Below are 12,492 nucleotides of genomic sequence, written 5' to 3' on the forward strand. Positions count from 1 at the left end.
TACAGCAGCGCACAGCTATGAAATGTTGTTTTACCGCAACAAGAAAATCACAACCTGCTTCAGGGACTGTGAGGGCCTATTCTCTTTTACTTGTGGTTTTGCTGCAGATGCTACTTCTGTTTGTGTTCTTTTTTGTATCCATTCATTTCTCCTCTCTAGCTCCCCCCAACTCCCTCTAAAGTAACCTGTGCTTGCTGTTCTGCATTCAGCCATCATGTGTTCAGTGAAGCCAGATGGGGTTCCCCAGCTGTGCAGGACAGACGAAGTCGGGGAGCTCTGCGTGTGCGCGGTGGCCACGGGCATGTCCTACTACGGCCTCTCGGGTATGACCAAGAACACCTTCGAGGTAGGTGGCAGGTGAGCCCCATCAGACAGCTTTTGCCAGGCGTGTGGAATAGATGTAAAAAGGAGATGGTGATTTCTCAATAAAACATGTTCATGGTAATTAAAATGGTTGTAGTTTCTCCTGCCGTTTTTTATAGCTTTTAATAAATTTGGCTTAGCAGCCTTGTTTTCACCTCATAACCAGAGCTGAGAAGAAGCAAGTACAGTTTCTCTAGAGGCCCGGCCTTTTTCTCATTGCCATTCTCACCCATCTAGAAAGAGCAGCAGCTGATGGGTGGGGGCTGAGGAGCGCGCAGCCCTGCCGAGGGGGGCATGGGCAGCGGCCTCCTCGGGGACCGTCCGCCTCGGCCAAGCATTTGCACTGCATGGCTGCCTCCATCATACAAGCGTGTGCCCATGCTGTGTGCACATGGTGTGGCGTGCAGTTAGCACACACATGTGCACACTGCCTGGTAGACCCAACATTCTCAGAATTCTTACCATCTCACCAAGTGTGCTGACCTTAGGAGGAGCACACTTTGACTAAGTTGTATGTTAGCAAATACAACTGCAGAGTTGATTGGGGATAAATTTTTTAAAGGGCTATAAATAGAACTTTGGGTGTGAACACATGTGATGTGGCTTGTACAGGCAGATCTGTTAAGTCTGGATTCAGGTTTCTAAGTGCCCTTGAAACTGAGCCAGACACAGTCTAAATAAAACATATCTTCTTTTCTGTGTGGCTTATGTGTTAGGTGGGAGGAAACTAGGGGTCGAGTTTGAACTCATGGTGGGGCTGCTCCCTCTATTTTTGAGTGTGTTTCCAGTAAGGAAGATCGCAGTATAATGAACAGGAATCATTTTACTACTGACAGAGGTTATTTAAAGTGTGCCTTGCTTCTCCATTGAATCATTTTTATGCTGTGGTTTTATAAGTAGAAGAATGAATTAATGTTCGTTAGACTGTGGCAGGTCTATTCAGAGGGCCCTGTGTGTGGGCCGGGGGTGAGCTGTGAGAGTGGGAACGGGGACGGGGGATGTGTCCGCAGGCTGGTGCTCATGGCAGCTGTGCAGACCTGGGCTTCTCCCACCAGGGCCAGGTGAAGAGACCCAGCAGAGGGAAGCAGGAGCAGTGGGTTCCACGGAGGAGGGTGGAGGTTGGGCCCTAGCAGGCACTCAAGAGTTCCTTGTCCCCAGGTGTTCCCGGTGACGAGCTCAGGGGCCCCAGTCAGTGAGTACCCCTTCGTGAGGACGGGCTTGCTCGGCTTCATTGGCCCTGGAGGGCTTGTGTTCGTGGTGGGCAAGATGGACGGGCTTATGGTGGTCAGCGGGCGCAGACACAACGCCGACGACATCGTGGCCACAGCACTGGCTGTGGAGCCCATGAAATTTGTCTACAGGGGAAGGTGGGTGTGCTCTGTGTTTGGTATGGTTCTCCACAGGCTACACTTTTTATATAAAGCTGCAGAAAATTGCTTAAACTAATGGGACTCTGTGTCCTCCTCTGTACAGTGAAGCCTCTGAACTCTGATTTCTGAGATTCTGTGCAGTTTTTAATGTCCAATTTTATGAAAAATTTCTGAGCCTGATAAATGTATTTTCACTAGATTCTCCAAGTTAAAGAATAATATCCATTAGAAAAGCATATTTTTAATTAGTAAATTACACAAAGAAAAGAACCAAGCATTTATCTTGCTGTAGTTCATTCACCCAAAGGTAACAAATGAGCCATAAACTGCCTGGAAACTGCCTCAGGTGGGTTCCTTCTGGGTGGTGTCCCTGTCCCCTGCTTGGCACACAGCCAATGCTGGATCACTGACCATGGCTCCTGAGGTTTTGCTGATTTGCAGGAAGTCAGCTGCTCTGGGTTTCGCCCTGCATAGCTGAGCTGGCAGGAGCAGGAAGACGCAGAGCTTCTGGTTGGGTGTAGCCCAGCCACCTTTGTGCAGAAGACCCCCCAGAGGGCCAGTCTGTGCTTCTCCTGAGAGACTCTGGGCTAGCAGAAAACCATTAGCTCCCCAATGGCAAGGTTCTGCTCATTGGGAGAATATTGCTTCGCAGGTACAAACTCAAGATGCAAACTGCAGGGCCCAGTAAGATTCAGCAGTTTTGATACCTGCACAACTCCTATCTGTCCCGAGGCTTGAGGCCCATTGCCCAAGCTGCGGCAGGCTGCTTCCACAAGAAGAGTGGCAGTCGTCCTCCACCTGCCCCCTGGCTTTGTCAGACTTCTCCCCTGTGCTTTTGTGGGTGAGCGCCTGGGAGTTGGAAGCTGCAGTTTTCATTTCCTGGGGAGTAGTTGGTGCTGAGAACTCCTGAGCTCTGTGGTCATATTATCTGTGAAGCCCTTCATGGCAGGGCCAGTCATCTGTGAGCATCTCCAGCGTGTGCTCACCACCATGTCCTGTCTGTATCCACAGAATAGCCGTGTTTTCAGTGACTGTCCTGCACGACGAAAGGATTGTGATTGTGGCTGAGCAGAGGCCAGACTCCACGGAAGAGGACAGCTTCCAGTGGATGAGCAGGGTGCTGCAGGTAGCTGGCGCCTGCCCCGAGCCCCCTTCCTGCTCACGTCATTTTCCCGGTGCCATTGAGTGCTCTGCTTATCCCTCCTTCTGACCAGAGACTCATTAGCCGCCAAACCTGGGCTCGCCTCCCAGGGCAGGGAGGTGGGGGTTGCTAAACAGACCCGGCCTAGGGGTCAGAAGTGTGCAGAGCTGCTCCCATTCGCTCGTGGAGGTCGCAGCAGGAGTTCCTGTTATGACCTTGAGAGCGTGCTTTTTTCCTCCGAGTGTCCGTTCTCACGTGTGTGGTGTTGCACACGTGCTCCGTGACCTGTGTGTTCTGCTTGGGTTGGCGACCTGCCCTCCTGACCTCAGTGTCTCCATGATGGGAGCTTTGCAGGTGCTGCCTGTGCTTCTGCGTGGTGCGCTCTGCACAGTCTGAGTATTTGTTCCTTGTCTGTTCACCATACCTGCTTCACATGCTTCTTTCTCTTGTGGCTTTCCAGGCAATCGACAGTATACATCAAGTTGGGGTTTATTGTCTGGCCTTGGTTCCAGCAAACACCCTCCCCAAAACCCCACTCGGGGGCATCCATTTGTCAGAAACCAAGCAGCTCTTCCTGGAGGGCTCACTTCACCCCTGCAATGTCCTCATGTGTCCCCACACGTGCGTTACAAATTTGCCTAAGCCTCGGCAGAAGCAACCAGGTACGTCTGAAGGGCTTTGAGGGCCTGGGGTGGTCCTGGGTCTGGGCGAGGGCCACACCGACCCCGTTCTCAGCCTTCCTTTTCTCCAGTCTCTCATCATACACTCTGGCAGGTCAGCCTTCTCCTGAACACTGTCTTGCTGCCACATGTGGGAAGAAGGTAGTGGAGTCCAGGCCCAGGGTGAGGGCCACTGGGAAGGAGAGGTATTGGCAGTTCCCAAGCCCAGCCTCCCTGGCAGGTGTCAGACCTTCTTGAGGAGTCTGGCAAAGCACCTCTCAGGGTCACCGCTCCTTCCTACAGACGTTAGAATAAAGCCTGCAAACCTGTTCGATAACCTACAGCCCTTGGAGCCTGTGAGGAGTTCTGCAGCTTCATTTGTGGTGTCATCATGATGCTGAACATTTGTCTGCTGCTTTGCAGTTTAGGGAAAGTGAAAGTCGCTCAGTTGTGTCCGACTCTTTGTGACCCCATGGGCTATATAGTCCATGGAATTCTCCAGGCCAGAATACTGGAGTGGATAGCCTTTCCCTTCTCCAAGGGATCTTCCCAACCCAGGGGTCGAACCCAGGTCTCCTGCATTGGAGGCAGATTCTTTACCAGCTGAGCCACAAGGGAAGCCCAAGAATACTGGAGTGGGTAGCCTATCCCTTCTCCAGTGGACCTTCACATCCCAGAAATCAAACCGGGGTCTCCTGCATTGTAGGCGGATTCTTTACCAACTGAGCTATCAGGGAACATGTAATTATAAACCATCTGATTTGGTCCTCCTAGCAACGATTATGCTCTTTAAGGTGACACCCAGTTACCAGTGAAGAGGAATTTATTGCAAGAATGTGGTGCTAGTATAGTGATGGAAAGCCCCTAGCCCCCAGGCTTGGCATGCAAACAGACCAGGGGGGCGGCTGGGCGAGCCCAAGGAGTGTTAGAATGACGAGTAGCAGGCCTAGCACAAGCTGCCCACGCCTCCACACATTACTGGTATTAACCTGTCTCATCCTCTTGGAGCCTTAAGGAGTGTGGGCGTTCTTGTCTCCATTTTACAAGGAAATGAGATCATGCCACAGAGGGGTTCAGGAACTAACCCAAGGCTGTAGGGCCAGAGTATTGGAGAGACAGACCCAGGCCTGATGCTCTTTGCTCCACTGATGAAGCATGGCAGGGCAGAGATCACAAGTCAGCTAGAGATGGTTGATGGGCCCTGGGTACAGTGCAGTGGTGGTAGACGTAGGAACCAGGCCACCTCCAGAAGTGAGCTTGATGCAGTGAGAGTGAGCAGTCTCTCCAGATGCAGGTGGGGACACCAGTGCTGCAGGAGGAACGGGGTCACCCACTGGCTGACCACCATGCTCTGCTAGCAGAGTAGCTGGTAGGGCTGGGCCCGACTCCCATGGCAGAGCTGATATCCTCCTTGAAAGAGCACACAAGGCCTCAACTCTCACTGCTTTCCGGGCACCTTAGGTTGGCATTTACCAGTAATCTTTTTCTAAAGTTTTCTAATATTCTCAGATTCCTTATTAATGTTCTTCCTCTCTTTTTTTCCTCTTCCTCCATTTTGTTGTTTTGACCCCTGTTTGTGGTGTGGAGGATAGTTATTTCCCAGTGAAGCACCCACTTCTTCACATCCTGTGGGCACTGGCTTCAGGTGGCCAGCCAAGAAAAACACAGGGCGCAGCCCTTCATGAGCGTGAGAAATGAATGGGAAAAAAGCCTGGCATGTTTGCACTGAATGGACAAGAGTTTCTGGGCTCCCCAGGGAGGCTTCACTCACTCAGCCTCCCTTTCCCTCCTCTAACCCTGTTCATTCCTGGACACCTTGACCTGGTGTCCTGGGCTCCAGTGGGCCCAGGTGCTGGGACACAGTTGGTGGCCAGAGTTCAAGACAGATGCTTAGGATGAAGGATTGCTGGTAAATGCATGACCACTGCAGGGCTGCAGTACTCAGATGTCGCTGGATGACTGAGAACTCTGGACAGGGAAGTGTGACCCCGCAAGTGGGCTCTGAGAACCGGCTGGTCACCTGCCTCTTGGGGCACTGAGTAGTGCCAGGGCATCCGCACCATTCTGAAGCAGCACAGAAGGCACAGCTTCATGTAACTGGCAGTTTTAAGGAAGGATTCTCTAATGGTATCTGGTGTCTCTGATCTGTTCTTTTTAAATGATGAAGGTTATGTGACTCTCTGTTGTCAAAAAGCTAGTTTTTTCCAGCAAATACTGAATGCCCTGCACCAGCAAACAAAGGCGGTGGCCTGGGAGAATCCTTAGAGGAGATGCTGAAAGCTTTATTTCTGTGCCCCCTCACTTGAGGTTTGCTCCTGTTTGTCTTTGTTTTCATGGTAGTGACTTACTTGAAACCCTGTTCTTAATCAGGCTTTTCAAAGTCACATCTTTGAAAGGAAATCAGAGTAAGCTCCTTCCTGAAGTGGGAAGTCATATTTTCAGGAACTTCGCTCGTCCTACCTCACGTGTCTCCCTCATGTGTGTGCTGCTGCTGCTTTGCAGAGATCGGCCCTGCCTCTGTGATGGTGGGGAACCTGGTGTCTGGGAAGAGGATCGCACAGGCCAGCGGCAGAGACTTGGGCCAGATAGAAGACAATGACCAGGCCCGGAAGGTGAGAGATGGCCTGGTTCCTCTTCACTCCTGCCCAGATGCTGTGTCACAGGTGTTACCGACTCCCACTTGCCCTCTCTGCCAGCCCAGTGTTAGCATTGATGGCCTTTCTTCCTGCCTCCCTGCAAGACCCTTCTGTAATCTTGTAAGGAAGGCGTGATTGCTGGGGTGCAGTGTTTTAGGACCCCTCACGTGGCGTAGAAATGGGTGGGTGACGCAGCCCATGACCAGCAGGCCTGAAGCGAGCATCTGCAGTCCCTATCCTGTCCTGGTGTTCCCTGCACACTTGTTCCTGGTTACCCACCAGCCCTGATTGGACACTCACACTGCCTCATGGCCACCTTATAGTGAGGTTTCAGTCCTTGGATCTTTGCAGTTCAAGGAAGTGTCAATTCAAAACCCAAGTTTAAAAGCCAGACATTCTTAAAGCAGCGTTGGGAGTTGTAGGAGGAATATTTAGGCCCCACTCCACATAAGCATCAGACACACAGTTTGTCCCACGCAGCTGCAAGTCCCCAGTACAGCATTTAGCCGGAGAACTTCAGTGATTCACCAAAAGGTGGTCCCACTCTGTGTGGGCTCCAAGGAAATATGACAAAATCAGCCATTTAAGATGTTGCCAGTTTGGTAACATGTAGTAACATGTTCAAAGAAAGTGCTTGATGACCATGTTCCATACCTCACACTGCATTTCTATCATAAAATGGATTAAATGTGGTGATTGCTGTGTCGGTGACATGAAACAGGGCCGTCCTTGTTACTGCAGACGTGTTAGTGGGTGCTTGTGATCTGTGTGATCTCAGGGCTGTTGCGTGCCTTCAAAGGTGACCACTGTAAACACAGCAAATTTAAGAGAGCCCGTTTTTGAAACAGGGTAGATCTGAGTCTACCATTGCAGCCCCCAGGAATCATTGTTGCAACTGGTGGAAGCCCCAGGAGAAGGGATGTTTCTGTGTTGACTACTCTGTCTATAAGGGGAATGGCATCTTCCCATCCTTGGGCAGATTTCAGAGGACTTCCCTCGTGGTGGCACGGCCCCAGCCCTCCAACTGCTGGGTCTGAATCAGGCACAGTGAATTCCAGTCACTGCCAGGAAAGCATTGTAAACACCTGCTTATCCTGTCGATTATATTTGTCAGAGATTGTCTTTTCCTGTCTTAAGGCACTGACAGACCCTACTGTTAGATGCTGAGGCCAGCCCAAATGCCCAGGACGGTCTGAACCTAACAGCTGTGCTCTGTTCCAGTTCCTGTTCCTCTCGGAGGTCCTGCAGTGGAGGGCACAGACCACCCCTGACCACGTGCTGTACACGCTGCTCAACTGTAGGGTGAGGCCCCACCTGTGTACCCTGGTGTTGCCTGTGTGCTCCATGATTTCATGCTGCTGTTTGATACTCTCCATTCAAACCTTTCTCCTCAGTCTTACCTGAATCCTTCTGTTTGTTTGTTGCTATTTTGATTGAGACCTTTCACATAACAAAGGTTACTTTTTAATATAAGGGTTTGAGTGTGTGTGTGTGTGTACATGTGCTTAGTTGCTCAGCTGTGTCTGACTCTCTGCAACCCTTTGGACTATAGCCCACCAGGCTCCTCTCCATGGGATTGTTCAGGCAAGAATACTGGAGTGAGTTGCCATTTCCTCTTCCAGGGGATCTTCCCAACTCAGGGATCGAACCCATGTCTCCTGTGTCTTCTGCATTGCGGGCAGATTGTTTACCTGCTGAGCCATCAGTTGTATATATACACACATACATTTATGTATGTATGTATTTATGTACTTATATATATACACACACACACATATATAATGTGTGTATATATACACATATATTTGTGTATGTATATATTTTAGCAATATTTTTACAGTATCTCCCCCTAAATGAGCGGAGAATGTCTACAGTAGAGAACAGTTGTGGATCTGTGAGGTATTTGTTTCTTTTTATTATTTAACTACCTTTTTTTTTTTGGTAAGAAGTCATGTTTTAGTTATAGGCTTTTATTCTTAGGAGTGAAAATAATTTTTGTAATTAAGGTTCATTTTTACGTTTCTCATTAGAAAAGTAAATCATCAGATTGTGCTCCATAATAGTACTTAAGAGTAAGGCCTTAAATGCACAAGTAAACAGTACTAACAATGAGCAGTAAATGCAGAAGTCTTAAAATATACCTGTTTTTGTTTGCTCTGGAAATGAAGCCTGAAAACTACATTTAATTAGGTCTTCTTGACTAGTGTGGATGCTTGCAACATTAAGACATTGTAGCTCTTCAGAGATGCAAAATATCACAATCTTTGTGCACAAAGGTGCCCCTTGTCACTTAGAGCAATCAGTTAAAGACAAGTGAAAGGAAATGCCAACAATAGAAGTCCCTCCCTAAATCTCTTAAGTTGGACATCCAGCTGCAGACCAGTTTTGCAGTGATTTAGTTTGTAAAAGTACCTTTGGTCCTCCTCTGACTCAGCTCATCTTGACCCTGCATGCTGAGCTGACCTCAGCAGTTATTGTTCACTGTGTCTGTTCAGACCGACCCCAGGAAGAGCCTTAGAAAGTGCTCCCACTCCCCAGCTTCTGTAAGAAATGCTTACTATCCCTGCCGTTTGGTGCCTACGCTTGAACCCTCTTCCCAGGATTAACTCTCTTGGCTCAGGGCCCACCTGTGCACCTGGGGCATGAGCCCGGTGATGTGGTTACTAGGAGCCCTGTGTCTGATCTGAAGCCAGCCTGCCTGCTGCGTTCATCTTTCTCCCTTGGCTCTGCCTCAGCCTGTAAACACAGATAAGACTTCTTTTCTGGCACTGGTGCCTGGTTGTATCCCAGTTACTGTGTAATCATTGCTTCTGACTTTCTTTGTCCTCTGCCCTGGCATTTCTCCTGGAGACCGTTGGTGACTCCCTTTTTTCTGCAGCATCTCTTGTGTTGTCTGGTGGTTCCCAGCAGCACCTCCGGAGGGCCCACTGGAGCTGGAGCCTTATCCAGCCTGGCCTCAGCTTCAGGAAGGACTCTTCTTCAGAGCCCCTTCCCTGAGCTCCCTGAGGGTGACCCTTCCAGAGCTCTGGGTGAGAGGAAGTTTCATTGCTGTCGCAGACGCAAAGATTCAGAAATAATTTGGTTGTATTGGTAGACTGTAGTCCTGTCAGCAAGAGGAAACAGCTGGTCCAGCTACGTGTCGCTTGGGGGCTGGCAGTGTGCCGGACAGGTCAACTGTGTCCCCATTCCCAGATCCTGAGTTCACAGTCCTTTGCTACGGCCAGACACGAGGTCACTGGGGAAATGTGTTCACCAGAAATGAGTCATATTCTCTAAGGGGTGAGTTGTGGAGGTCAAGGCCACACGTAAGCTTACTTCAGGTCAGCGTGGGGACAGCATGGCCCACAGTAGTAGCCTTCCTTCAGACAGGAAGCCTTCCTTCCTTCTGTCTCCCAGGCCTTCTGATGTGGCGGCAGCTACATCCACAGAGCTGGATGGGTCAGCAGGGAGTTGGTGTCTGCACTCATCCCTGTCCTCCCAGAGCCCTGTGTGTACTCAGCACAGGTGTTCAATCTGAGCCGCAGGTCAGGAGCATCCTCTCCATGGTGGTCACGGTGGAATTTCCATTCACCCAGCCTTCTAGCTCAGCACCATCCAGTAGAAATCAGCACAAGCCACATGCATAGTTTAATATTTTCTGAAAGCAAAATTTTGAAAAGGTGAGAAGAAACAGCTGAAATTCATTCTAATAATCTGTTTTGCTCAATATTCCCAAACGTTGTCCTTCCAATGCAGGGCCTCAGGCCGCTTCCAGGCATCCTCCATTCTGTACGGCCCCTCAGTTGTTGCAGGTCCCAGCTGCGTTGTGCCACCTTTTTACTGCCCACAGCACTCATTTGTATGCCCTCCTCCACGGCATCGTAGTCCACAGTGTCGGAGCTGTTGTGCTAGGCTTGTAGGCAGAAGTGAGGATTCGATTCACTGCAAATCAGGAAGGACTTATGTTCTTGGAACTTATATACAAAGAGCATCTGTTACTTTTTAAAGAGAAACACCAGCCAACACTTTTAACTTTTTTACATTTTATTTTTTATTTTTTTGAAATTTATACAGGAAACTCAGCTTTCTTTTATTGCCTAGTCTTCTCTTCCCTGGTGGCTCAGAGGTTAAAGCGTCTGCCTGGAATGCAGGAGACCTGGGTTCGATCCCTGGGTCGGGAAGATCCCCTGGAGAAGGCAATGGCAACCAACTCCAGTACTCTTGCCTGGAGAATCCTATGGAGGGAGTAGCCTGGTAGGCTACAGTCCATGGGGTCGCAAAGAGTCGGACAGGACTGAGCAACTTTACTTTCACTTTCTCTTCCGATAATACTAATAAAATTTATCAAACATTATAGCAGAGTGAAATGCTCACAAGACCTACTTCAGGTATTTCAAGGAAGATAGAAGCTTCAGAACCTTGATCCGAACTTGCTCAATGTCTATGACCCAGGCAAAAGAAACGTCATTAAATTTTACAAAATTAAGTGTATTTAATAATATTTCACATCTATGTATATACTCCCACGTTTTAAACTATACAACAGTACAAAGATGGGCTGGCACAAATACTTACAGATATATTTAGGACCAATGAAGGTAGACGATAAACACACAGCCAATAATAATTTGAGGCCTTCCCTTTTGAGATTCTGAGGGTTTGAAAATCCAGATGCTGGGAATGGTGTCTAGGGAAAACCCAGGTGCACAGAGATGAGCTCTGTGTTTGCGCATGCTTCCTCCATGAAGGCTGTCCCTCCCATCTCTGTGCATAAGGGGAACCCGCTGACTCTGCAGGGACACTCTGTTGCAGAGTCCACCCCAGACCACATTAGGAACTGCAGAGAAACTAGGAGCTGCAGAGAAACAGCCTGAAGCCCCGTGAGCTGGCTGCACCCTTGAGATTCCCCCCCCCCCCGTAGCCCCTCCTGCAGGCTGCAAAGCACCACCCACCTGCTCAAGCTTCCAAGCTCCTCGAAGACGCAGGAAGTAGTTTTTTTTCCATTTGTTCTGTTGGAGATCCATGCCTACCGGCCCCGGGGTTCTCCGGAGAGAGAGGTGTGCATGTGATAACAGGGGTCATCTCTCTGCCTGGTGTTTGCACTTAAGAGCCTGGGCCTGCCAGGAGAAGTGGAGACCCTCATGTTCTCGCCCCGTGCCACCCATTCAACCCCTGGCCCCTCATTCAACCCCTGGCAACCAGAGTGCCCACTGTAGGCTTTCGGGAAGGAAGAAGAACAGCCGGCTCCCAGGCACACAAGAGCTTTTCCTGTGTTCCTCGTGTAGCTAATGAGATGAGGACGCCCTTCCATGAAAATGTTTAATTTGGAGAAATCGCTGTTTTCTCATAGAATAGACACCGATGGGGAAAACAGATTACTTGCATGATCTTTAGAGTTGCTTCCATCACTGGTGAGTTGGGAAAACAATTTTTGCAGCGACTTGTACTCAAGCTACCCACATGTATATGTGTGCGTCTCTGTGTATTTACATGTATGTATATATTGTATGCTGCTGCTGCTGCTAAGTTGCTTTAGTCGTGTCTGACTCTGTGCGACCACATAGACAGCAGCCCACCAGGCTCCTCTGTCCCTGGGATTCTCCAGGCAAGAATACTGGAGTGGGTTGCCATTTCCTTCTCCACTGTTTTTACATTTTAAAATGTGAATCATTTTTGGCTTTTTCTTCATTCCTGAGTATGTTTTTACTTTAATGTAAAACTTTGCAGTGGTGCCATGTTTACAGTCACCTACACTGAAATCGTTGTCTTCAGAGTAGCAGCTGGGTGGTGGATCATCCTGCTTTGCTGTTTTGTCTTGATACCAGCCAAGACTTCTGTCAGGGAAAGTCAGCCCTAATTTTCTGTGATGTACTTTTTCCTAGAACCTTCTTATGCAGTGGGTTTCTGTACTGAAAACCCAACTTTTTCCATGAATGTTGATGAGGATGCCAGCTAACCACTGACCTGAATATAAACGGCATTTTGTTTTTTGTCACAGTGAGAGCTTTGGAAAGTGAAATGCGTGATTGAAAATTAGCTTTTCTCCTGAGGCGAAGGGCCCCATGACAAGTGGTGTTGCATGGTGTGGGGCTGACCAAAGCCTGTGTTCTCTGATGCTCTCTCAGTGTTGAGCCTGCAGGCAGAGACTTGCGGAGGAGGCTGTGCTGGGCGTACTGGCACCAGCCTGCCACGAGGGGCCCCAGGTCTGGTGTAAACCCTGTGGGTGGGAAAGGGTATTTTGAAGCAGTGGCAAAGATTGCTGAAGGACAGAATGCAGGTAAATCTCACCGTTTTGAAGCATCTGGAGATGGATGTTCTCGGAACCAGTGTCAGAGCGTTCAGCT

General features: G+C 49.4%; 1 protein-coding gene across 8 annotated transcripts in view; it reads left to right on the forward strand.

Annotated features, from left to right (window-relative positions):
• Positions 1–12,492, forward strand: part of DIP2C (disco interacting protein 2 homolog C) — a 308,773-nt gene that overhangs the window by 247,179 nt on the left and 49,102 nt on the right. For 6 of the 8 annotated variants that reach the window (XM_027976813.3, XM_027976814.3, XM_042229724.2 and 3 more), the window contains 6 exons: positions 210–346; positions 1,522–1,730; positions 2,745–2,859; positions 3,335–3,536; positions 6,036–6,145; positions 7,391–7,471. In XM_027976813.3, the coding sequence (XP_027832614.1) occupies positions 210–346; positions 1,522–1,730; positions 2,745–2,859; positions 3,335–3,536; positions 6,036–6,145; positions 7,391–7,471 (854 nt within the window). The remainder of the gene's footprint in view (positions 1–209; positions 347–1,521; positions 1,731–2,744; positions 2,860–3,334; positions 3,537–6,035; positions 6,146–7,390; positions 7,472–12,492) is intronic. The other 2 variants (XM_042229723.2, XM_060397584.1) reach the window with 1 other exon arrangement.

The sequence above is a fragment of the Ovis aries genome, chromosome 13, assembly GCF_016772045.2.
Source record: "Ovis aries strain OAR_USU_Benz2616 breed Rambouillet chromosome 13, ARS-UI_Ramb_v3.0, whole genome shotgun sequence".
Classification (NCBI taxonomy): domain Eukaryota; kingdom Metazoa; phylum Chordata; class Mammalia; order Artiodactyla; family Bovidae; genus Ovis; species Ovis aries.